General features: G+C 43.9%; 1 protein-coding gene across 4 annotated transcripts in view; it reads left to right on the forward strand.

The window, feature by feature from the left end:
- The window catches only part of SIL1 (SIL1 nucleotide exchange factor), a 261032-nt gene that overhangs the window by 48707 nt on the left and 187055 nt on the right, over window positions 1-25270 (forward strand). For all 4 annotated transcript variants that reach the window (XM_018050321.1, XM_018050320.1, XM_005683002.3 and 1 more), the window contains exons 2-3: window positions 13536-13650; window positions 21032-21176. In XM_018050321.1, the coding sequence (XP_017905810.1) occupies window positions 13546-13650; window positions 21032-21176 (250 nt within the window). In that variant the 5' untranslated portion in view covers window positions 13536-13545. The remainder of the gene's footprint in view (window positions 1-13535; window positions 13651-21031; window positions 21177-25270) is intronic.

Consider the following 25270-nt stretch of genomic DNA (forward strand, 5'->3'; position numbering starts at 1 on the left):
ATTGAGATGGTGAAGGACAAACTCTCTCAAACTCGTATTCATTGAGTTGGTGGTGCCATCCAACCATCTTATCCTCTGTAGTCCCCTTCTCCTTCTGCCTTCAGTCTTTCCCAGCATCAGGGTCTTTTCTGATGAGTTGATTCTTCACATCATGTGGCCAAAGTATTGAGGCTTCAGCATCAGTCCTTCCAATTAATATTCAGGGTTGATTTCCTTTAGGATTGACTGGTTTGATCTCCTTGCAGTCCAAGGGACTCTCATGAGTCTTCTCCAGTACCACAGTTCAAAAGTAACACTCAGCAGTATTTTATGCATTTTGTTTTCATGTTTCACTATAGTGCATATTTTCACTGACATTGTTTTCCATTGTGTATTCCACATGACTCCTTTTTAGATTATTAATGTTATTCAACTAACAGATAATTTTTGAGTGTCTGGCACAGTGCTAGGCAATGAGGATCCAGCAGTGGTTACGGTGGACAATGATCCCTACCCTTGTGCAGCTTCCAGTCAGATGGGTGGTAATTGTTATAGGCTCATGAAATGAAATTTCACTGACCATGTAACACAGCCTTGGAGAGGATGAGGAGGTTATGTAGTCTCTAGCCCTGGCTCCTATTCCTGCCTTCTAAAAAGCAAGTGAGACCTTGTTAGGGCAGTGGCAGTTCCGCTTGTGACAAGGGATCTCAGTGAAGCCCAGGATGGGGAGCCCTGGGACCATGGCAGAGTCAGCTCTGAAATGGGACTGCCGCAGCAGGGAGAACTGCTGTTTCCTAGGCAATACTCTGCTTAATATTTTTAGTGCGTGGTCACGGCAGAACTAAATGTGGTTTCTGATCCCAAATTGGTAATAAATGTAGACATATTTAGAGTCAGAAACAATGCGTTTTAAATCCTCTGCTCCTTAATTGTCTTGCCAAGTGCTGAGTTTAGGTTTCTTTGTTTCTTGGCTACCTACCCAGCCTCCCACCATCTCTCAGAGAAGGCACCCAGATTTTCTCTGGGTGTTTGGTGGGATTGTGAAAGCTGTGAGTTATGGCTCCCTGAGCTGTGTTGAGAAGCATCTGATTTCTGTGTTTCTCCCCACGTATGTAAATGTATACATTTTAAAACTCATCCTCCTTTCAAGTTTTTAAGAATCTGGGATTAAGAATAGTCTTGGACTCTCAGGCATGTTAAAAATAAAATATGATATTTCAGTTGCTGACTTACCTGGAAGCTATAGTCAGGGCCAGTGTGGTAGCAGCAAGTTCAGTGCTTGGTGACCCGTCCTGGTGCTGCTGCTAAGTATTTCTGTAAGTAAATGCTGTTTTCTTGGGGTTCCTCAATTAGTTTAAGGATCACCCTAATTGTTGCCTTTCTCATCATTTCAGAGTTGTAATTTGTGTCTCCAGTTGTCCGTAACAGTATCTGTTTTTTCATGGCATATTCCTTAAGAGGGCTTTCTTCTTGTACTGTCTGAGACTCAGATGTGGAAAACCATGCAAGTCATTGATTGTGAGCAATACAGAAAGTACCTGAGGACAGTGATGGTATCTTTTGTATATTCTGTTATACAGTAAGGTTCCCAGTGTGCTCAGGGGACCTGAGGTGCAAGGGACCTGTTTCTAGAGTGTGAATACTGAATGCTTATAATCCAAAGTGTCAGAGTGGCTGACACAGAATAAAGGTTACTGTTCATACTGATTTGCAGATAGTCCATTTGTAACTGTGGACTAGAAGTCATACCCTCCTTCCTGTCATAGTCCCACAGTGAGGCCCTAACCTTTGCTGGAATTTGGAGACAGCAAGCAAAGGAAAGATGAACTCTGATACCTCCCTAGCCCCAGCCTGTGGTGTGTAGGTGAGAGTATGAAGTCTCTGGTATTCTTGAGGAGCAGGCTATAAAGAAAGCCCATCATGCTTACTGTTAGCAGATACTAGTTTAAAAGGAGAGGGAAGGAGGTGGCCCTTACTCCCTGGAGAGCAGCTGGCCCTGTCTGGCATGGTCCAAGCAGTCTGTCTGCTGAATTTGCCCATGTTGCTCCTGCCCTCTTTTCCCTTAGAGACAGGAGAGCAGCAGCAGGAAGACAGGCCCGAGTCACCGGGAAGCTGGGCTCTGGAGTGGCTGTTCTTAGTCAGCTCTTCAGTGGGCACTGATGCAGAGCCAGCCAATACTGCTTGAAGCTTTCAATGGAAATGCCTCTGTAGCTGCTAGAGTGTAGTCCAGGTGTGTGGGAAGATTTGCAACTCAGGGAAGTTGGTTCTAAGGAGAGACTTGTTGTCAGAATACATTTCTGTATGGGGGTGCAGTCTCACAGTTTTTGTTTATCCTGCCCTTTTCTCTAACAGTAGTGGTTAGTGAGAGCTACAGGCTTCTCAGGCTCTTGGCTTGTGTCAAGCATTGTGCTGTATGCTTCCTATCATCACATCATCTCATTTAATGCTAATAGCCATCCTACAGAATAGTTAGTTAAGTTCCTTTTTAGAAGCAGGAATTGAAATTTGGAGAGAGAAGTTAAGGAACTAGTCCAAAGTCCCACAACCAATTGGGAAGACCTGAGTGGAAATTCAGAGCCCACATTCTTTTCATTACATCAGAGTGAAGATGGAGTTGAGTAGAGCTTCTGGTAACCTTGGCTGCTGTCATCAGAAACAGGTTCATCATTCCTAGGATCTTACAGTGGGTCAGGGAACAAGTATAAGGAGTAGATCTCCTTTCCCACAGCCTTGCAGGTTAGGGCCTAGTAGAAAGTACACTCACCCTGGCCGGGGTATTTCTCTACTTTGCCTTGTTGCTTGGTGGTGTGCTTAGGCAAGCCCCACTCACCTTTTTGGTCTTTCTTTTCTTCATCTGCTGTATGGAAATAATTCTGTCCTATGTATGCCATGTGTGGAAATAGGATCAAAGACTAGTGGTGAGTTTGGATATCATGTGGGCCAACTTTTACGCAGTAGAGGTCTCTCCTCACCTCTGCTGAGTTTGTTCCAGACAGCTGAGTGTGTACGAGGGGAGTGCTTAGTGCTAGACTGTAAGGGAGATTGAAGTGAAGTGAAGTCGCTCAGTCGTGTCCGACTCTTTGTGACCCCATGGACTGTAGCCTACCAAGCTCCTCTGTTCGTGGGATTTTCCAGGCAATAATAGTGGAGTGGATTGCCATTTCCTTCTCCAGGGGATCTTCCAGACCCAGGGATCTCCTGCATTGTAGACAGACGCTTTACCGTCTGAGGCACCAGGGGAGTCCTTAAGGGAGAGCAAGAGTGCTTTTGCTTCTTGGACAGCTGGGGAGCCCAAGTTATGGGAGGTTATGAGGTCAAGTCATACAGGGTGACAGTGAACTGGTTGCAGGCTGAGTCAAAGGCTTTCTTCTTCTTGAGTGTCTGTGCCTCTCCTGTGGGCTGTGCTGTGCCAAGGACATTCATTAATTAACGTGTGTACGTGTGTGTGTGTGTGTGTGTGTGTGTGTATGATGTGCAGAAATACAGACTTGGTAGCAGTGGTCTCTCCACAGTAGGCTCATTAAAAAAAAAATTTCTCTGCCGACACAAAATGTGTGCTTTTGTATTCACACTGTTGTAGAACAAATGAATGGCTGATTTCATCTACCACTGGCAAAGCAGCATGGTCTGAAAAGAGCATGGGTTCTGGGGTCAAACTGGCTTTGAATCATGACTCTACTACTCTCTGGCTGTGTGCACTTGGGCAAATTGTTTAACCTCTCTGAATTTTAGCCCCATTATGGGCAGAATCATATTAGAGCCCCATCATAGGATTGTGGTGAAGAATAAATGAGCTTAGAACTTTGCTTGAAGCATAGAAAGTACTTTATAAATACTGGCTATAATTAGAATTTATTTTCCTCTGGGCTGCCCAAATACTGCATTTGAATACTGGAGGATTGGGTGTCACTGGGGTATTTCTCTTTATCCTTCAATCCAAGTGCTGTAATTAGGATTATTATAGCTCTACAGAGTGTAAGGACTAAGGCTTCTAAGTGATCTGAGAGCTCAGAGAGGGTGGAGTTATGTCTGATGGGAGTTTGTTCTTGAAGAGTTTGTCTCCCTTCCTCCTCTCTCCACTGGTATGACTGTGCTCATCACTATCCTGAGGATGTGTGTGTTTGGGGGAAGCTCTACACCATCTTGGGAACCTGTTGTATAGCATCAGAGAATCTCTCTATAGGACCATTGGGGCTAGTATTTTCTCTGTTATCATTGTGACTCTAGGAAAAATGTTGAAAAAACTGGATTTGAAGAAGTGGCCCCAAATCTCCAAAAATCATTGGACCTACTCACCCTTTCCAAATGTACTACCCTCATGCCTCTAGTTCTGTTTTAGAAGGGCCCTCTGGCTGTCTCATTGCCAAATCCAGTGGCTTTTCTCATCCTTATTCTGACTGACCTCTTGATTTTGGTGCCCAAAACTTGATTTTCTCAGGATTTTCTCCTCTTTTGATCTGTATAATTCTGCACTATTATTAATGTTTTTCATCTTGTCCCCTGGATTGTTCTTCTTTCTTTTCCTAACCTCCAGTCATGGCTGGAAAACTCTTCTTGGCCCATTATTCCTTTCTCTGTAAGTTTTCTCCCTAGTAGAAGGACTCTTCTTATTGCTTTGATTGTCACTTCTGGATGATGCCACCGAAATTCTTTTCTTGCTCTAGTCCTATCTACCTCTTTGTCTTCAACAGGCATGAAGTTGCCAGAGCCTTCCTGGATGCAACGACAAGCCCATGCCTAAAGGCATTGAACTCTGGTTATTCTGTGTGTAGATATCGATTGTTAGCAGGCCAAATGAAGACTGAATCTTAAGCTTTCTTCTAGCATTAGATTCTTTGAAGGCTGGGGCTGAATAGGATAGGTCTGGAGACGGCCGGGATGGGCTCCATTTTATTCAGTCACTCGACTTGTCACTTGATATCTTTTTGATGGAGCCACTATCTTTTGTCTATGGGATTGCATTTTTTTGCTAATATGCTTAGCTACCTTAGAAAATCTTTTTCAATTGAAATAGTGTTGATTTACTATGTTGTTTTAATTTCACATATACAGCAAAGTGATTCAGTTATACATATCTATCTATCCGTTTTCAGATTCCTTTTCATTACAGATTGTTACAAGATATTGAGGCCTTCCCTAGTGACTCAGATGGTAAAGAATCGGCCTGCAGGAGTGCAGGAGACCCAGGTTTGATCCCTGTATTGGGAAGATCCCCTGGGGAAGGGCATGGCAACCCTCATCAGTATTCTTGCCTGGAGAATCCCCACGAAGAGAGGAGCCTGGCAGGCTATAGTCCATAGGATTGCACAGAGTCGGACATGACTGAAGTGACTTAGCACACACAAGATACTGTGTTTCCCTGTACTGTATGGTAGGGACTTGTTGGTTATCTATTTTATATGTAGTAGCAGCTTAGCTACCTTCTTGAAGATCTATTCTCTTCAAGTAGGGTAGGGATGGGCTTGGTCATGTCCCCCTCATTTTGGAGTACAGAGTATTGAGAAGGGCTTAGGAATGCCCCTTCCTATTTCATCCTATCCTGTGTTGTCTTCCTTCCAGAGCTGCAGTCCCAGCTGGGCCTGTGGAGCCCTTCTTGGCTCCATGTGCTCTCTGTCAGGGCCAACACCTATTTCTGTGTTGCTGCTGGAAAGGCTTCACTAGGTCTCTCCGTTGCCGGCTTTACAAGTGGATTTTGGCCTTGTAACTCTTCTCTGGTCAGGCAGAGGCTTAGGTCCACTGTGAACTTTTTACCCTCCAGTAGCTTCATCTAGTCACTTTCCTTTTAGGGTGCCTTGGCTTTTATTGAGAGCAGTCCCCATTTGCTAGGCCTTAGGCATGACTTTAGTATTTGGGGCACACACTGTTGCCATTTTACAAGTGGTCAGTGGCTTAAGGATGTTTCAAGTCCAGCTTGCTACCAGTTACGGTTTAGTCTTGGGTTAGAAGCCACATTTCTTTTGTAGTTCAAAAGCTGTTTTCATTTAATTGCTATCTACCTCCTGACTTTCAGCTTAATTTATGTCTTAGGGGAAAAGGCTGTTTGCCTGACCTCTTCAAACTTACTTCTCTTGTCCTTCAAATTATTCTTGGAAAATCCATTCTTTCCCTAAGCCTTTGCACGTTGTTCTCCCTTGTCAGGGCTGTCCTTTCAGTGTTCTCTCTGCATTGTTTCTTCAGCTTCATATTTGTTTTCCTAAATTAGGTGGTGAGCTTCTGTTTGTGGAGAGGTGATTGTGTGTGTATGTGCATGTATGAGTTTGTGTAGCACACAAATAGTAATGAATGTGTTTGTGGGAAGAGTTCATCCTCTTCCAGTTTGTAAAGCAGAAGACTGTTTTATAGCTGTTCCTGCAAATGCAAGTTTTACATGATGGTGGCCTGGCTCTCTGGGCAGTAATATGCTGGGAAAAGCACTCAGTGGGCTAGGTCTGCCTCAGCGCTCAGCAGAAAATTGGCTTGAGTCTCGCCATTTTTTAGCTGTAGGGCTCCTCCTTTGAACATCTGTTTCCTTTACCTTCCTGAGAGTAGATACCCAACAAAAGGCCTTGGTCCTAAATTTTGAGACCTAGGGTCAGCTAGAGGGTTTGTCGACCCAGCAGGAGGCAGGAGCTCTGGAGAGTGTTTCTAGGGTGCCTGACCAGGCTCTGGCTGCCTGTGGGTCCAGGGGCAAGTCCTCATCCCCAGTCTAATGATGGTGTGATAACTAGGTGCCAGGTGCTGTCCCACGTACTTCCCATGCATTGTTTTGTTTATTCTTGTCTAATATTGTTTGAATATTTATTATGCCCATTTTATAGGCAAAGAAACTGAGGCCTAGTGAAGTCTGTGTCCAGGATCACATAGTTAGAAATTGGCAGAGCCAAGACTTGGCTTTATATGTGTCTGACTCTAAATTCATGTACTTACACTTTCAACCTAATGTTTTAAATCTCTTTGCTTTAATTTCCTTCTAGTAAGATGGAAGTATAAATCTTGTCCTTTCACTTTCTCGAGACGATTTGGGGAAACAAATACATGGACAGTACGCTATAGATTAAGAACCTGAGTGTTTCATATGATGGAGTTCCTAGCGTTACCAGGCAGGCTGCTGAGGTGGTGCTCCCTGCCAAGAACACTTGTGACGTTTACCGTTTCTCCCTGTGCTTTGGCCCTGCAACTGGAGAGCAGCCAGCATCCATGGGGCCTACCAGCCACGTCAGAAGTTTTCAGAGGTCCAGCAGTTTCACTCCTTCTTTTCTTGGCTTCCTGCCATCCAGCATGGCATTCTTTTGTTTTCGTTCCTTGAGAGAAGGTAAAAGTTATGGGAAGATGTCATGCTTATGTAGGGCCCAGTCCCCTCCCCAGTCCTGTATGAACTGAGAGGAGAACGTGAAGCACCAGGGAGTCGTGGGCTATTGAGTCCCAGGGCCTCCTCCCACCTATGCCCTCAGCAGCTACTCTGGGCAGCAGTAAGTTGGCTATACAGATTGCTGAGAGCATCCAAGCTCTAAAGTAGAAGTACAGACTATAAATGGTCAGTTTTGATAGAAAAATGGACATCTTAATTACCCTATTATCTCTTTTGTCCCAAAGCCCAAGGATACTTAAGGAAAGAGTTACTGGTGGAACACTGAAATACTTTCCTCTTTGTTGGACTGAATTGATAGTATTGTAAGTCAGAAGAAGGCCTTAAATGTAAAGATGGAGTTCTGTCTTCTTTTGAGAGCCAGGGATGATGGGAAGGTTTGTTATGCAGGGTGTATAGGAGCAGGTGATGAGGCGAACCCAGGGTTAGTGGGTGGCAAGTGACTTGGGAAAGGTACTAACCTCAGGGCAATTGTGCCACACTGTGCCTCAGTGGGATTCTGTGACTTTGGCTTTAGTTATATCACGGCCTGAGGTTTTCTTCTGCTGCTGCCACTGCCTAGGTTCCTGCTTGTGATGGTGGAACCAAACTGTGGGCTATTTCTCCTCTCCTTTCTCTCGCCTCCGTGTAAAGCAGGGACAACTTGCCTACTTGCTCTCCAGTTGCCACTTCTTAAATAAGGACAAAGGCCAGGTGGACACAGTTGGGGGCCAGGCCTTACAAGAGGACAGAAGATACCATTACCCATGTCTGCATGCTGCAGAGTTTGCAGTTGTTTCTGGGTGCCCTTGCAAAGCCTGGGAAACTGTCTCACCCCTTTCTCCCAGACTCACTGCTCCTAGGCCTTCGCAGGCCTTCCCCTCGCCCCACCATATTCTCTCTCTCTCCAACTCATGGAAAAATATATGGAGGCAATGAATAGGTCAGTTATGCAGTCCACATGGAATTATTGTGGGAGAGATGTAGGATCCATTTGGAAGTCAATCTCTTATCCTTGGTATTGGCAGAAAATGCTTCTGAGGTGTTAGTGTGCGTGGAGGTGGTAGGGAGCCCTGTGGGAGCTGCCATTTCTCTTGTACCCACCGCCCCCCACTCCCACTCCAGGAGGTGGGGAAGCTGTTGTTTGTACATCAGATGCTGCAACCTCTTCTTTCTCAGTCCCTTCTGGGCCTCCTCCTGTTCATTTGTCTTTTTTGCCCTTGGTTTCATTCTCATTTATCTCTTCCTCCTCATTTTTTCCCCAGCGTCAGTTCCAAGTGTGTAACCCTAGCTGTAAGAAGGGAGCATGTAATTCTCTCTGTGTGTATATGCATGTACACATGAATAGTCTCATGTAGCAGAAGGGAAGTCTTTTGGGATAAACCTTTTCTGTCTTAATGTATGTTGTCCTGCTAGTGCTGGGAGCCCACTGCTTCCATTTTTTATTCCTCTTTTCTCCACAGCCAAGGATGTAGAAGTAAAAAAGGTATGGGACATTATAGGAAGCTTCAGGACTGTGTCCCCTTGGGACCCATCTTCCTTGGACCTTTCTAGACTTCTCATTCTTGATTGCCTTTGCCCATTGTTCATCCTCACTGAGCCTTGCACCCGTCTCCCCTGCACACCTAGGCACGGCCAGGCACCTCTCCAGAACCAGTGCCGTGCTGTGAACTCACTCCATGTCTTTCAGTGTGATTGGTGCCCTAGGGAGCCAGGTTGCTGGGGAAAGCTCATGTGGCATTCAGCCATTCCATTTTGTCTACAAAAAAAAGGGGAGAAACTGGCAGAAAGCAAACGCTTTTGCTGCTGGGTGAGTTTAGCAGCTATTTTTAGCTCCTAAGCCTTTGCTTTTCCATTTGGCTGTGCTTTTTTAGCACAGTGTCAGTCCAGCAGGGCTGTTTTCCTTCATGGCTCCAGATGTCCTTAGGGAAAGCTTCTGTCTGCCCCTGAGAAGGTGCGGGCTGGGTGCGGGGTAATATCTTCTGATTGTGGGTTTAGGCAGAGCCTTGGGCTCCACTGCAGTCTTATCACAGGACCAGTTTATTCAGGTGGAACATGGAGCGTGGCAGGAATAGGAAAGAGAAAAGGTAAAATACCATACTCTCTAGAGGTGTTTTCCCTAGAATTAATTCATTTAGGACTTTATTGAGTAAACTGCCTAATGAGGTGTATTGGGGCTGAGTGATCACCATGCAAACCTTTTATAAGGGTCTTGGACTGACACTGACAGGTTCTGAAGTTTTTCTAAGTTTTTTTTTTTTTCCCCCAAAATTTGTTTATTTGGCTGCCCCAGGTTCTGGTTGCGGCATGCGAGATCGTTTAGTTGCAGCATACAGGCTCTTCAGTTGTGGCTTGTGAGCTGTTAGCTGTGGCATGTGGGGATCGAGCTGCCAGCTGTGGCATGTGGGGATCGAGCTGCCTGACAAGGGGTTGAACCTGGGCCCCCTGCATTGGGAGTGTGGAGTCTTAGCTACTGGACCACCAGGGAAGTCCCTCTAAGGTTTTTTTTTTTTAAGTTTATTATTATTATTTTTTCTTTCTGCCTTTCTTTCTGGGGTCATTTGCCTGTTTGGGTTAAGTTCTTTGACTTCCTCTCTAGTTTACTGACCAAATTTTTTCGCTACTCCGATTTGCCTCTTCTTGATATTTCACTTAAGTAGAACCATACAATATCTATTCTTTTGTGTCTAGTTCATTCCATTTAGCGTAATATTTTTAAGGTTCATTCATGTTGAAGCATGTATCAGAATTTCATCTTTTATGACTGAATAATGTTCCATTGTATGTACCACATTTGAAAAAAAATCTGTTGAATTCCTAGGTTATTTCTACTTTTTTGGCTCTTGTGAATAATGATATTATCAACATTCATATGGAGGTACCTGTTTGAGTCAATGTTTTTGGAACTTTTAGGTGGAATATGTACCTGGGGTGGAATTGCTGGATTGCATATATAGTCGATCTATATTTAACTTTTTGAGGAATTGCCACACTGTGCCACAGCAGCTGTACCATTTCACATTCCCACCAGCATTGTACTAGGGTTTTAGTTTCTCCACATCCTCATTAACGTTTGTTACTCTCTCTTATTTTAAAATAAACTTTAGCCATAATGGCGGATATAAAATGGTACAGTGTTTCATTGTGGCTTCGATTTGCATTTCCTTAGTGATTAATGATGAGAATCCTTTCATGTCCCTATTGGCCTGTGTATATCTTCTTTGGAGAAATGTCTATTCAAGTTTTTTGCCCATTTAAATTTTTGTTGTTGAGTTATAGATGTTATTTGTATATTCTGGATACTAAATCATTATAAGATAGAAGACTTACAAATATTTTTCTAATTTTTTGGGTTGTCTTTTCAGTTTCCTTATAATGTCATTTGAGGCACAAAATTGAAACTTTTAATTTTGAAAGAGTTCTGTTTGTTTTTTCACTTATCATCTGTGCTTTGGTTATTATATTTAAGAAACTATTGCCGAATCTGAGGTTATGAAGATTTTCCCTATGTTTTCCTTAGAATTTTATCTCTTAATACATTTTGAGTTAATTTTTATACATGATACAAGGGAAGAGTCTACTTCATTCTTTTGCATGTGGATATCCAATTATTCCAGGACAGTTTGTTGGAGAGACTGTCCCTTCCCTATTGAATTGTCTAGATAACATTGTTGAAAATCAACTTACTGTATATGTAATTATTTCTGGGCTCAGTTCTGTTCCATTGGTCTGTATATCTGTCCTTACACCTATACAACAGTGTTTTTTTGTTTTTCCCACAGTGTTTTAATCACTGTAGCTTTGTAGTAAGTTTTGAATTCAGGAGATGTGAGTCCTCCAACTTTGTTCTTCTTTTTCAGTATTGGGATTTTTTTTTGTTTGTTTTTGGTGAAGGTTGGGGGGAGCATACATTATGCTAATAGGACCTTAAATTCCCCAACCAAGGATTGAACAGTGAAAGTGCCAAGTCCTAACCACTGGACTGTGAGCAAACTCCTCACCATCAGGATTTTGATAGGGATTTCATTGAATTTGAATATTGCTCTGGGTCGTACTGTTGTCTTAATGATATTAAGCCTCCAATCTGTGAACATGGGATATCTTTTTATCCTTGTATCATTTAAAGTTTAACAGCCATGAGGGTCTGCACTTTGGTTTGTTTGATTGTCTGAAAAGTGATGTAAAAGTCTTTATGACTTGGGAATATTGAATTTTGCTCTTTTAGGGGATGCTGATGGTATCTGCCTTCAGGTATAACAGTAGATATGGTTTAGAAGTGAATGGTTAACCATTAGCGACTATAGCCATTTAGGGACTATATAGCCTGTAACTATTTAGGGACTTCCCTGGTAGTCCAGTGCCTAAGACTCTGCACTTCTAATGGAGGGGTCAGGGTTCGATCCCTGGTCAGGGAACTGGATCCCACATGCCGCAATGAAGATCTAATATCCTGCATGCTGCAACTAAGACCAGGCAGTCAAATAAATACAAATTTTTTTTTAATTTTTATTTTTACTTTATTTTACTTTACAATACTGTATTGGTTTAAAAAGTGAATGGTTATAAAGGCTCATGTGAACTTGGGCCCGTGTCTGTTCACACACAGATCATTTGGTTAGTTTCCTTCTTTCCTCACCATGGCCAGTACCACCCTGTGCAACCTAATAACCTGGATAATGAAGAAGGAAGGGACAGGGCTATTATATTAGGTTGGAACAAACGTAATTGGGTTTTTGCATTGTTGAAATTTGCCATTTGATATTGGAATACCTTCTTAATATGGTTATGTTATACATCATTTTAATGCACATTTCTCTGTTTTTTTTTTTTTTTTTTACTAATTACTTATTCCTGCTGTTTATTTTATATTTAATTGGACTATGGAAATGATATTAGACAAAAAGTAAGTTTGCGTGTTTTTCTTATACGAGTTCAAAATGAATTGCAAAGCAGCAGAGACAACTCACAACGTTAACAACGCGTTTGGCCCAGGAACTGCTAATGAACGTACAGTGCAGTGGTGGTTCAAGAAGCTTTGTAAAGGAGACTAGAACCTTGAAGATGGGGAGCATAGTGGATGACCATTGAAAGTTGACAGTGACGAACTGAGAGCAATCATCAGTGCTGATCCTCTTAAAACTTACATGAGAAGTTGCTGAAGAACTCAATGTTGACCATTCTATGGTGATTTCACATTTGAAGCAAATTGGAGAGGTGAAAAAGCTTGATAAGTGGGTGCCTCCTGAACTGACTGAAGGTAAATCATTGTTTTGAAGTGTCGTCTTCTCTTATTCTGTGCAACAATGCACCATTTCTCAATCGGATTGTGACTTGTGACAAAAAATGGATTTTATACAACAATCAGCTCAGTGGTTGGACTGAGAAGAAGCTCCAAAGCACTTCCCAAAGCCAAACTTGCACCACAAAAAGGTCCTGGTTACTGTTTGGTGGTCTGCTGCCATCTGATCCACTACAGCTTTCTGAATCCTGGTGAAACCGTTATATCTGAGAAGTATGCTCAGCAATTCGATGAGATGCACCGAAAACTGCAATGCTTACAGCTGGCATTAGTCAACAGAAAGGGTCCAGTTCTTCATGATAATGCTTGATTGCACGTTGTACAACCAACGCTTCAAAAGTGAATGAGTTGGACTATGAAGTTTTGCCTCATCCTCCATATTCACCTGACCTCTCGCCAACCAACTCCTAGTTTAAGCATCTCGACAACTTTTTGCAGGGAAAACACTTCCACAACCAGCAGGAGGCAGAAAATACTTTTCAAGAGTTTGTCGAATCCCAAAGCATGGATTTTTACACTATAGGAATAAACCAGCTTATTTCTCATTGGCAAAAATGTGTTGATTGTAATGGTACCTATTTTGATTAATAAAGATATGTTTGAGCCTACTTATAATGATTTAAAATTCACTATCTGAAACTGCAGTTACTTTTGCATCAACCTGAATAGCTTGTGCAAAGGTCCTGGATGACTACAGTTTCAGCCAAGGCCTCTCTCCTCATATGGGGGAATGGAGGGTTACTTTAGGTTGTTCTACGTCTGGGGTAGGAGACCTGTGATACCTCTATTCCGGAAATATCTGACATCATCTGAAATGTTTGACATCTGTGAAAAAAGTGACATCATGGGAATCACTGTGTTGGGGCAGGTGGGGAGGGGTGTCAGGCACCAGCTTCCTGTTGACCTTCTATCTTCTGTGTTTACTCTCCTCAGGCCTCTAACTATGCCTCACCAGGGCCGGCTCCTTTTTAGGATGGCTCCTCTGTGCATGCTGCTCAGCATGCTGATGGTCTCCTGCTTCAACTTCTGCCTCTGTCATAAGAACTCAGTAAGTATTTTCACATAAGTAGAGGGATCTTTGGGATCCAAGAAAGTCTCCATGCTACCAGGGCTGCTGTGGGAGTTTCTTTCTTTCTTTTATTTATTTTTTTTACTTTACAATATTGTATTGGTTTTGCCATACATTGACATGAATCCGCCATGAGAGTTTCTTATAGGAATGTGACCAGTGCTGGGTCACGGAATGTGTGCACTTCTTCCCCTATCCCTTAGTCCTCTGGCCTCTGTTTAAAGCTTACAGCACATTTTCTCTTTGGGGAAAAGATGGTGATGATGATAATGATGTAATAACTGATGATGATAATGATAAGCTTATCATATACCAAGCATTATCAGTTCAGTTACTCAGTCATGTCCAACTCTTTGCAACCCCATGGACTGCAGCACGCCAGGCTTCCCTGTCCATCACCAACTTCTGGAGCTTGCTCAATCTCATGTCCATTAGTTGGTGATGCCGTCCAACCATCTCATCTTCTGTGTTCCCTTCTCCTCCTGCTTCAGTCTTCCCCAGGCTCAGGGTCCTTTCCAGTGAGTCAGTTCTTCGCATCAGGTGGCCAAAGTATTGGAGCTTCAACATCAATCCTTCCAGTGAATATTCAGGACTCATTTCCTTTAGGATTGAGTGATTTGATCTCTTTGCAGTCCAAGGGACTCTCAAGAGTCTTCTCCAACACCACAGTTCAAAAGCATCATTTCTTCAACACTCAGGCTTCTTTATGGTCCAGCTTGCACATCCATACATGTCTACTGAAAAAACCTTTGACTATACAAACCTTTGTTGGTAAAGTAATATCTCTTCTTTTTAATATGCTGTCTAGGTTTGTCATAGCTTTTCTTCCAAGGAGCAAGTGTCTTTTAATTTCATGGATGCAGTGACCATCTGCAGTGATTTTGGAGCCCAAGAAAATAAGCTCTGTTACTGTTTCCATCGTTTCCCCATCTGTTTGCCATGAAGTGTTGGGACTGGATGTCATTATCTTCGTTTTTTAAATGTTGAATTTTAAGCCAGCTTTTTCACTCTCTTTTACTTTCATCAAGAGTTCTGCCATAACGGTGGTGTCATCTGTATATCTGAGGTTATTGATATTTTTCCTGGCAATCTTGATTCCAGCTTGTGCTTCATCCAGCCTGGCATGTCTCATGATGTATTCTGCATATAAGTTAAATAAGCAGGGTGACAGTTTACAGCCTTGACGTACCTTTCCCGATTTGGAACCAGTCTGTTCCATGTCCAGTTCTGTTGCTTCTTGACCTGCATACAGATTTCTCAGGAGGCAGGAAGGGGGCTGGTATTTCCATCTCTTTCAGAATTTTCCACAAGTTTGTTGTGATCCACACAGTCAAAGGCTTTAGCGTAGACAGGGAAGCAGATGTTTTTCTGGGACTCTCTTGCTTTTTCTGTGATCCAACCAAGCACTGTATTGTGTGCTTTTATATGTATTCTTACTTAATCCCATCAAATGTTAAATAGACAACTGAAGTTATTATCCTCGTTTTGAGGAGGAGGAGAACTAAGAGATGCTAAGTAACTTGGCCAACATTATAAAGCTAGTTTGTGGCAGAGCTGAGACGGTCAGGATTTTTCCCCAAGGACTGGGTTACTTGTGTGGTGAGTATCAAGACTGCTTCTTCCTCTACTCCCCTCTTCCATTTCTGTGTCCTCTTTCCCTCTGTACTTTTTTGCATGTTCTTTATAGTCTCCATTTCATTAACCCAGACCTCATTACCGAGGGTTTCTGTCATTGACAAAGGCAGGGGCAGAATGCCTGAGAAGGCCCTGAGCTTGGTCTGGCTGCAGGGTGTCCTGGCCCCATTTCCCTGGCCTGCCCCAGCAACAGCCTGTCCTTGACCAGCTCCCAGTGCCCTCTCTTTCCTCTTCTTTGAGATGCCCTGACTGTCAACTCTGACAGTTTTACCCTCCCCTGGCCACCTTCCCCAACCCCAGGGGTCCTACTTAAATGTTGGTTAAAGTGCTGGAGGCTTTGGAACTGGAGGGCCTTGAAGTGCAAATGGCAATTGTGATGAATTTAATAGCAATTCAGCTCAGCTAAGGTTCACCTCTGGCTCATGGCAAACTTCCACCTTCCCTCTGAAGTCATTTGTTTTCTCTCTGCCTTTCTCCCTACTTTGTGGAGCAGGAGAGAATGTACAGTTAGGAGTCACGAATCCTTTTGAGCTTTTAATGTTCTTTGACTAAGATCTTGTTGCTGTCATTTTTCTGGTCTCCTCTTCAAGGACAGTAAGACTGGAATCCCATTGGCTCCAGAGGGTGGGACTGGCCACAGCATGAGGTTGGGGCTGGCTCTGACATAGCTGGCCCAGAAAAGCAGCCAAGTTTCCTGAGGGATTAGGGCTGTGTTCCCTTTAGCCCATAGCTCTTTAGGATCTGGGTACTCCCTGTCATGAGCTTTAGCAGATGCACAATTAACAAGAGCGTGCTGATGAATTTACTTAAGGACTGTGTGTTAGTAAGTCCCTTTTGGATAATAGTTCAACCAAATAGATGAGCTTTCAGAGCCATAATTATTCTGGCCCATTTATATTAGCTCTATTGAGCCTAGTCTCAGAAAAATGTTAATACTGACTTTCATCAGCAGAAGCTGCTTTTATCCTTATGTCTGTTCCTAAGCTGTATCCATTTGTCATAATCTTTCATCATGTGCTCAGTACAAGTAGGAATTGAAGCATCTTTTCTCTCATACCATAAAAATTGCTGCCCTGATGGCATTTAAAATCCAAATTATGCAGCCAGCCACCTTCACAACAGTGAAAATGGGTGGTGGGGAAGATGGGAGTGGTCATGATTCTTTGTTCAGAGCCTGGAGTCCAGACAAATGCTCCTAGTGACCTGGAATTGTTCTTCCCCAAGGGCATTTGTTACAGGTTAATGGCCACCCAGCAAAGGTTGGCTGTGTGTATCAGGATATGATCTGGAGCCATCCTCTTTTCCTGTCTCCTGCTGTGGCGCCTCTCTGGGGCGTCACTTCTAAGGAGCAGTGTGAATGCTAAAGGGATATATTGTGTGGTATACTCACCTTCAAGAGACGGTAGAAGATCAGTGGGATAGTGGAACCCAGTATAAAGAAGCACAGAGCCTTAGTAAGCTCTTTTTTGCCTCCCACTTTGGCAGTTTGACCATTTCTGAGCTTTGTTTCTTCATTTGTAAAACAGGCACCTCCCTCTTAAATTTTAGTGTAGATTAAATGTGATTATATATATAAAGTACCTAGAATTGAGACTGGCACTGTATGGCTAATGGATGGTCAATAAATGTCAGCTGTTACTTTTTAATATGGGGTGGCTGCTTCCACTGTTTAATCTATGGCTCTGTCAGCCAGGCTCCTATCCCAAAATGTTGCCCCCTCAGTCTGTCTCTGTCACAACAGCAGTCCATCTACCCTGAGAGATTCGTTTATTCTCTTGGATCTTGAAGGCTTTGGTCTTTAAGAATCTCTTATTCAGTTGCAAGTGTAAGGAAGTGTATCATGGTAAGCTGTTGTCAGTTAACACCTTAGCTGGGATTTCTTGCCATTTCAGAAGAAATTGGTATTTACAGTATTGATGGCAGAGAGAAAAGAGAATTCAGCATATTGAAAAGAGCCCTGAAAAGCCAACCGAGAGGGCACCAGAGCATGAGATTTACTTCAGAGCTGACCACGGGCTGGCTGGTCTCCCTCACCTCTCGGTCTTTGTCTCCTGTTTCAGACCCTGCTGGAGCAGAGGGAGGGTCATCCCTTTCTCTGCGACTGTGTTTCTCACCTTGTCCTTTAAAGGGCAGGGGCTGTGCTGGTAAATGTGCTGGGGTGATCTCATTCCCCCAGTGCTTGCTTCCCTTAGCATCCAAGGCACAACCAATAGAACACTTGACTAAGAACAGAAACACAGAAGTGAGTCAGGATTCAGGCAATCCTGGACTTAAATCTCTGCTCTTCTCTTAGCAGTGTGGTTTTGCACAGGTCCTGTGTGTGTAAAATGGGATTAAAAGTGTGTGTTTCATAGGTGAAACTTGGACGAGTTGTGCGGCATGGAAGGCACTTAGACCAGTGCTGGGCCTATGGGTAGGGGCTTCATAAATGGTAGCTGCTGTTTTCCTTACAAACCCATCTCCATGATGCTGCTTTTCCTGAAAACCTTTTCTAGAATTCTACCTTCAAAGTGACTGTCTAGCCTGTAGTATGTTCGTGTGACCAAGCCTCCCTCAGTGCTTGCTGAAGTCACTCAGAGCCAGATTTGGTGAACAGAGTTAGTTGATCAGACATACGAGCACCAAATTTCTGTCACCTCTACTAAAAACAGGTGAACTGTAAAATAATGGCAGATTGTGAGAGAGAGAGTGTGTGTGTAGCTTAAAATATGGTTCGAAGATAATACCAAGAGGAAACTTAAAAAAATATTTTGAGCACTGATGGGATTGTTGGAAAAAGGGGCTTTCCCGAGGCTTCAAGTATGTGTCTCAGTGGTTCATATCTTGTTGTAATCCTTCTTCTTGAACCTACTCTGTTAGTCTCATTAAAGATCTAGGGAAAAGGGCTTTCTTAGCCTCTATTCATTGAAATGAACACTAGCCTTGCCTGGATTTTGAAGGGTCATATTTTCATCATCACCATTACCCTTGCCTCTTTCTTTTTGCTTCTCTTGATGTTGAGGATTTGGTTAGTTGATTACAGTTATACCTACTAGGAGCTAACCTGGCTAATAGATAAACTAAAGCAAGAGTTGTAATGTAAAGCTTAGAGATGTTTAGTTGGACTCTCCTTGTGTTCTAAAAGTAAGAAATATCAGAGAAAAATATGGATTTCTGTTTCTCACCAAGTTGAATGCCTTCATGGCAGTGGCAACTGAGTAACAGCTATGTTTCTTGGTCAAGGCAGGAGGACTCCAGTTTTCACAGTTCCACTACTCCTAGTTGTTTTTACACTGGGCACACAGCACGTTTACATCCGTCCCTGCCTGGCTTTTGGAGGCATTTAATCCACATACTTCAGAGGTAAATATTATTAATGGTCTTCTAGCCCTGCGGTCTAGTGTATGGCCCTTTTGGCAGAGACTGACCAGCATGGCTGGGCCCTGGAGTATATAGGCTCCAGGTACTTAGTGGACAAGGTGGTCTTTGTTCTGGAGTTTGGGGCTAGTTCCTGGCTGTCAGTGAACTCTTTGGACTCACTTGTCTCCAGAGATACATCTGCCTGTAGGAGGAAGCGCTTCTTTCATTCCTTTGTTGTGTGATTACAAACTAAGCCTCAGGCTGGGCAAGGGTTATATATATACAGTGGTGAAAAAGATTGACACAGTGCCTGCCCTCAGGAAACTCAGCTGTTGGAAGTGTGGTGCCCATGCTCTCAGAATGTAGGGAGCGTCCTGCCAGTCTGCCTTCTCATTAGTCTCACACACACCTACTCTTCTGTTGCTAGTTTTTCTTTTGAGCTCAGATTTGTGCGGACTTCATGTTGAAAGGGTAGGAGGAGTTTGAGGGACCAGGCTGCACAGGTAACCACAACCCAAACCTGACCTGCCTGAGTGAAGCCATTTTGTGTAGTCCATGCTGGATGTCACAGCACAGACTCATCTGACTTGGCCCCTACTCCCTTTATGAGTAATAGGTGTAATGGCTACTATGTAGCCAGGGCTAGTGATTTACAGGATAATACTTCTTCTAACATATGAGTGAGATGTTGTTTCCTCTTTACAAATGTAGAAACTGAAGCTTAAAAGTTAAGTAACTTTTCCTGCAGTCAAAAGCAACTTGGAATGGAACTTTGGGTTACCTGAAGCAGAGCTTCAGTTTTAAACTATGATTCTATCATCTGTGCGTCTCAGTACTTGTAACATGATTTAAGGACCTCTTCTTGTCCAAGCTGACTCATTTGATGCTGGGAAAGATTGAGGGCAGAAGGAGAAGGGGACAACAGAGGATGAGATTGGTTGGATGGCATCATCGACTCAATGGACATGGGTTTGGGTAAACTCCGAGAGTTGGTGATGGACAGGGAGGCCTGGCGTGCTGCGGTTCACGGGCTTGTAAAGAGTCAGACACAACTGAGTGACTGAACTGAACTGATCTTGTCCAAGATAATTTTCCTTATTGGTCCTTAAGAAGATCTGAACTTCTTCCATCTGAATCTCATGTTTTTATTTCTTGTTAAAATGTAAAAATCCTTGGAGGGCTTTACATTGTCATCATCAACACCTTAGTCCCTTAATCTTTCCTCTGTCAGCTAGTTAAAGATCAGGACCTAAGGGACCCAGGGAGGTTCCTATCTGGACCTGGGGCACTGCTTGAAAAAGATGGCATTGTTACCTACATTGTTTAATCCCATGTAGGATTAAAGTTGTTTGGGAGACCAAAATGAGGTCTACATAAAGTACCTAGCACAAGTTTGGGTTCATAGGAGGAATCCATGAAAAATACTCTTAGGGGGAGAATTGGGAGGTGGGAGTGCTGAAATAATCTTCCAGTGTGCTAATGTGGGTTCTTCTTTGCCCTCCCAGATGTAGTTTCTCAGAGCTCTGGAACCCTCTGGTTCCAGTTTCCTGAGGCCTTATTGCTTTTTTATACACAAACAGGTTTAAAAATGGGACAGGAAGGATGGGAGGCTGGGAAGGAATAAAATGAATAATACTTTGTATTTATATTGCATCTTTCTCTCCTGAGCTCAAAGTGCTCAACAGACACCATCTCATTAATCCTTCATACTCTCCCTGGGGTGGAAGGAAACAGGTTTTAGGAAGAGGTTTCCAACCTGGGCATCTTCCTCCTTTAGCTCAGCTGGACTTGTGCATTCCCACTTGCACCCCTTCCTCCATGGATTGGAATGTCCCAAGAGGTCATGTATGCCCCATAGGTACCCTGGGGAATTAAGGTACCCAGGCCCTTACTCTGCCCTGCTGGGTGGGTTAGGAATTAATTGGGCTTTAGCTACCAGCTTTTGTACATCTGAGTTGACCGTTTGAGGCCTTAATGTTCTATTCAGTTGTATGCTTTTTCTTTTATAAATATCTTTAGTTTTTAATTATAAGAGTAATAGGAATTTTAAATATCAAACAGTATAGGAGCTTAACAAGTAGAAAGTTAGTCTCCTATTGTCTCATTTTGTCGACCCCTCTCCCCAGTATGTTCCCTTAAATCCCTCACAATAGTGTGGAATCTTCTGGACTTTTTAAACAGTGCATATACACACAACACATGCTGTGTTAATTTAATCATATCACCTCAGTTGTACTGGTTCTGAGACTAATCTTGTGAAAAGTCCAAACATGGCTAGGGAGGGCAGGAAATGCAAGGAGGAGAGTGTACTCCCCCAGGCCATTTTCTTTCTGCTTGCTTGCTACCCAGCTGTGGTGGTTCATGGCCTGTTTTCCTTTTTCTGCAGGAATTTGCACTGACCAACCCAGAGAAGAGAGAGAAGAGCAGCACCAAAGAAACAGAGAGAAAGGAAACCGTAGCAGAGGAGGAGCTGGAACCCGAGATTCTGGAGGTGTTTCATCCAACCCATGAGTGGCAGGCGCTTCATCCAGGTACCAAGCCCAGCCCTGTCTCAAGGAAACACACTTGAAATTCAAAATGTGCATGTCCTCTGTCTCCATAGGGCTGTTTTGAAGGAGCACCCCTCTCTGGCTTCCTCGGAGGGGAGTCGTGGTGGCTGCTGCTGTAGGACTCAGGGACCTCCACGTTCCTGCAGAACAGAGATTGCCGCGTCTGAGTGCCCTGGAAGGCAGGGAGGTGGTGGGTGGCCGAGCTTTCTGAGCAAGTGATTGAAAACTTTCCTTGCACTTCTGAAGCGCAGGAGAGGCAGTGACATGTGCCTCACTCTGCAAATGCTATTTTGGGCTCTGTTGCTTGGCTCAGTGCTGCTGAAATATTGTTCATGGGAGAGTCCTGAGCACCGGTGCAGGGTAGGAGTTTTCTATTGTTAAAGGAGCATGTGCCAAGAAACAGGGGCTGATCCTGGCCTGCTTTTTGAATGGAGCATCCTCAGAAGGGACAACTTTCGAATTGTTTTATGGCCCTGGGCCCAGGGATTAAAATAATAATGAAATAAGCCAGCAGTTGTGGTGTTTACCGTATTCAGATACTGTGCTAGGTGCTTCATGTGCATAAGCTTGTTCAGTCTTCACAATAGTAGGAGCTATTATTGTCTTTATTTTCAGATGAAAACATTGAGGCTCAGAGAGAGTAGGTGACTTGACCTATGTCATTCAGCTAACTTGTCCAATGTCATTGACCCCAGCCTGGACTCACCTTCCTCCCACTTGTCCTTGGCTGGAGCCCGACTGGGCCTGCTCTCAGGAATAGGCTATTTGTGTTCTGCACTGTTGCAGTGGGATGACAAGCCCTGGCAGCTGCCAGAGCATAGTTTCATCAGCTCCTTGCCTATATTCATCACCATGTTCTCACTGCTACATTGCTGCTGTGCTGGGCAGGGGCAGCATTTGCGCTGCCAGCCAACTTTCTGATAGCAATATTGCCCCTGCTGGGCTTGAGTGCAGGTAGTTACTGCCACAGAAAAGTGATGAACCACCAGGGAAACCAAGTAGGTGCTAATAGTGCTGGGTAGAGGGAGATTTTAGGGACAGAGGTACTGGGCTTAGCAAATTCTGGCTGCCTTTCTCCACCTTCCCTGAGAACTGAACCCCCTGGTCTCTGAGGACTAAAACAAGAGGGACTCTCAGGGTGTGGAAAGTGGAGGATGTGCATTATATTCATTGATTTTACGTGATTAAAAGTGCTTATACCACTTTTGACCAGGCAGGTGCCTGGAGCACATGGAAGTCAGTGTCCCTACCCCTACCCTCTTTTCCTGTGGCACTCTTTAAGGCCCCAGTCCACGATGCAGATCAGGCCTGAAAGTTCTGACCTAGGGCCCTTGCCCAGCCTCTGGGCAGTGGGGTTGCTGATAATGGTTGAGCAAAAGAACCTCTCTTTATATCTTTGGGGAGGGAGGGCAAGCACCTATGTGACAAGGGCAGGCTGAGTGCTGTAAGCGTTTCTTGGAGAGTTAGAGTACTAATTTTTACATTTAACTTGTTGCCCCATTGACATCATCCTCTGCCTTCTAGTTTCTTAAGGCTCCTTATAAATTGTTCTGCCCCAAGTTTCCTTAAAGCCACTCCAAAGGCTTGTGAATTGTATTTGAGCACAGACACTCAGGTCCCACAGCTCTGAGGGCAAAGCAAGTCTAGTTCCAGTTGTGCTTACCCCATATTCCAAAAATGTTTCCATTTCACCTACACTCAGCCCCCAGAGCAGGACCAGTGAGGGGAGGAGGGAAGGTGAGAGATTTGTTTTGGCCTCAGGGTTTGATGTGTGACGATTGAGAGGTACTGTCGAGGCAGACAAGACTCTCTGCAAGATGTTCTGTGTGTACATCGAGAAGGTTTTTATATGTATGTTTGTTGGTAGGAGATTGACATCTCAGGGGTCTTTATGGATAGCTGGCATTTGCCTTTAATCAGTATATTTAATCCACCATATTCTAAACGCTACCTGGGAACTTCCATCACAGCCACTGAATGGTTAAAAGGGATTTAACTAGTCCTGGAATGAGTAGATAAATGAGGAGGTAGCATAATTTATTAATAGTGGTAAAGAGCACAGACTTCAGACTGAGCCAGTCCTGGATTCAAATCCTGGGTTTACTACTTCGGGGATCTTGGACAAGTCTCTGAATCCCTCAGTTCCCCAATTGGTGATGTGGGAGAAATGTCCTGCCCGCCTCCTGCAGAATCTATTCTGAGGATTTCTAACATGAAGACATAACCTGGTACATAGCAGTTATGATTTTAAATGGTAAATTTTCTGTTTGCGCCACCCCTTAAACTTAATTGTGAAATTGGATGCCAGTGCGTATGCATGAGGGTGTAACCTTCCTGTCCTCTCTGGCTTTAGATGGGGAAGGGAACTTATGGTGACAGAGAAAGACTTCCATGGTCATGGAATGTTCTTTCCTTCTAGGACGATTTTTGGTAAGGGAGCAGAACGGGCTAGCACAGCATTTCCTGCGTAAGAGCTAGGACATGGCATAGGAAGATGGTGGAATATCTTTAGGGGGACTTTTAAGAGAATGGCAAAATGGCTAGTTTATGTTGACAGTTATTGACTTCAGTTCAGTACCTTCTGTCTCCTTAGGTCTCTGAAGGTAGGACCTCATCTGTGTTGTCCTCAGGTCTCCAAGGAGGAGTTACTGAGCTATAAGGTCTGGGCTCATTTGAAGGCAGATATCCTGCCTGCTGTAGCCTGGAATATCAGGGGACCAACCTGTAACTTCATGAACCTTCCTACCAGGCCAGGTGGGAATTGGGCCCTAGCCACCCTTCCCTGAGCAGCTGCAGGTCACTCCCCTGAAGTCTCCATGCCTTGTTATTACTGTCAGCATCCTTGCTGTGAGTTACTTGTTCCTGGAAGTGATTTTCCTGTCCCTCTCTCTCTCTCGGTTTATTTTGGGATCTGTCATACCTTACGGAGGCACAGCAAGCATTTGAGTGTGGATTCAGCATCAGCTGTTCACAAGCAAGCAGAGGAAAGCTGTTTGCTGGCAGGTCCTGTGGGTACTGGGCAAGGAACTCAGAAATTTGTCCTAAGGCTGAGTACCCATGAACCTCAGGCTTTGTGCCTGTGTACTTGTTATTAGAGAAAACTGGTCACAGCCAGATATGGTGGGCCTTCTGCTCCTTGGGCATTTTCTGCGATCCTACTTTGTGCCAAGCACTGTACTAGTAGCCAGAGACAGATATTAGCTCACATTTACTGAGCATTCCCTGTGCCAGGCATCTTTTGAGGGTAGGTGCTATAACTACCCTCATTTTTAAAGACAAAATTGAGTCTCAAGAGAACTGACAGCCAAACGACCAAGTGATAGAGACAGAATTCAGATCTAGCTTTGTTTGGCTATAAGCCTAACCTCTAGCACTGTACCATACTGTCTTTCTGGGTAACAAATGAGACATGACCTGCCTTCCAGCAGTTTATAGTCTCATAGAGGATACAGAGAGAAAAAGGCATTGCAGTGTTTTGAGTGTCCTGGAGAAAGTGCCTGGTGCTCAAAGAGGGCACATAGGAGGGTGTGGGGAGGCCAGGCTAGGGCCTGCTCTCTATCCCTGAGATTTTGGTGGAGCTTTGAGTCAAATTTTATGATGCTAAACCTCAAAACCCACTTTTAGTTCTCTTTTTGAGCTCTGTGGCCTTGTCAGGTTGATGAGAATCTCTGAATCTTGGTTTCCTCATCTGAAAACAGGGATGAAAATACCTACTTCACAGAGATGGTGTGAGACTGAAACAAGATTAACATATGTAGAATGTTTCACACAGGGCCTGGCACGCAGGAAATATTCAATAAATGGCTATAGTTGTCATTTTAAAAATATACCTTTGCTGCTGCCTTCCTTTCCTTGGGACCTGAAGGAAAAGTGGAGGCGATGAGGCTGGCTGAGCAAAGTCCTCTCTTGTACTGCCTGTTACCCAGTGCTGTATGTTAGTCCCATATGGACCCATGGAAGCTTAGACCTGGGGCTTCTTATTGACCTGAGGTGACTTCCAGGATCTGAAATGCTGTGTGAGAGCCTCTAAAATATTGTCATTAGTACAAACAGCCACTTGATGGGATCATGCAGGA

Source organism: Capra hircus, chromosome 7, assembly GCF_001704415.2.
Source record: "Capra hircus breed San Clemente chromosome 7, ASM170441v1, whole genome shotgun sequence".
Lineage (NCBI taxonomy): Eukaryota > Metazoa > Chordata > Mammalia > Artiodactyla > Bovidae > Capra > Capra hircus.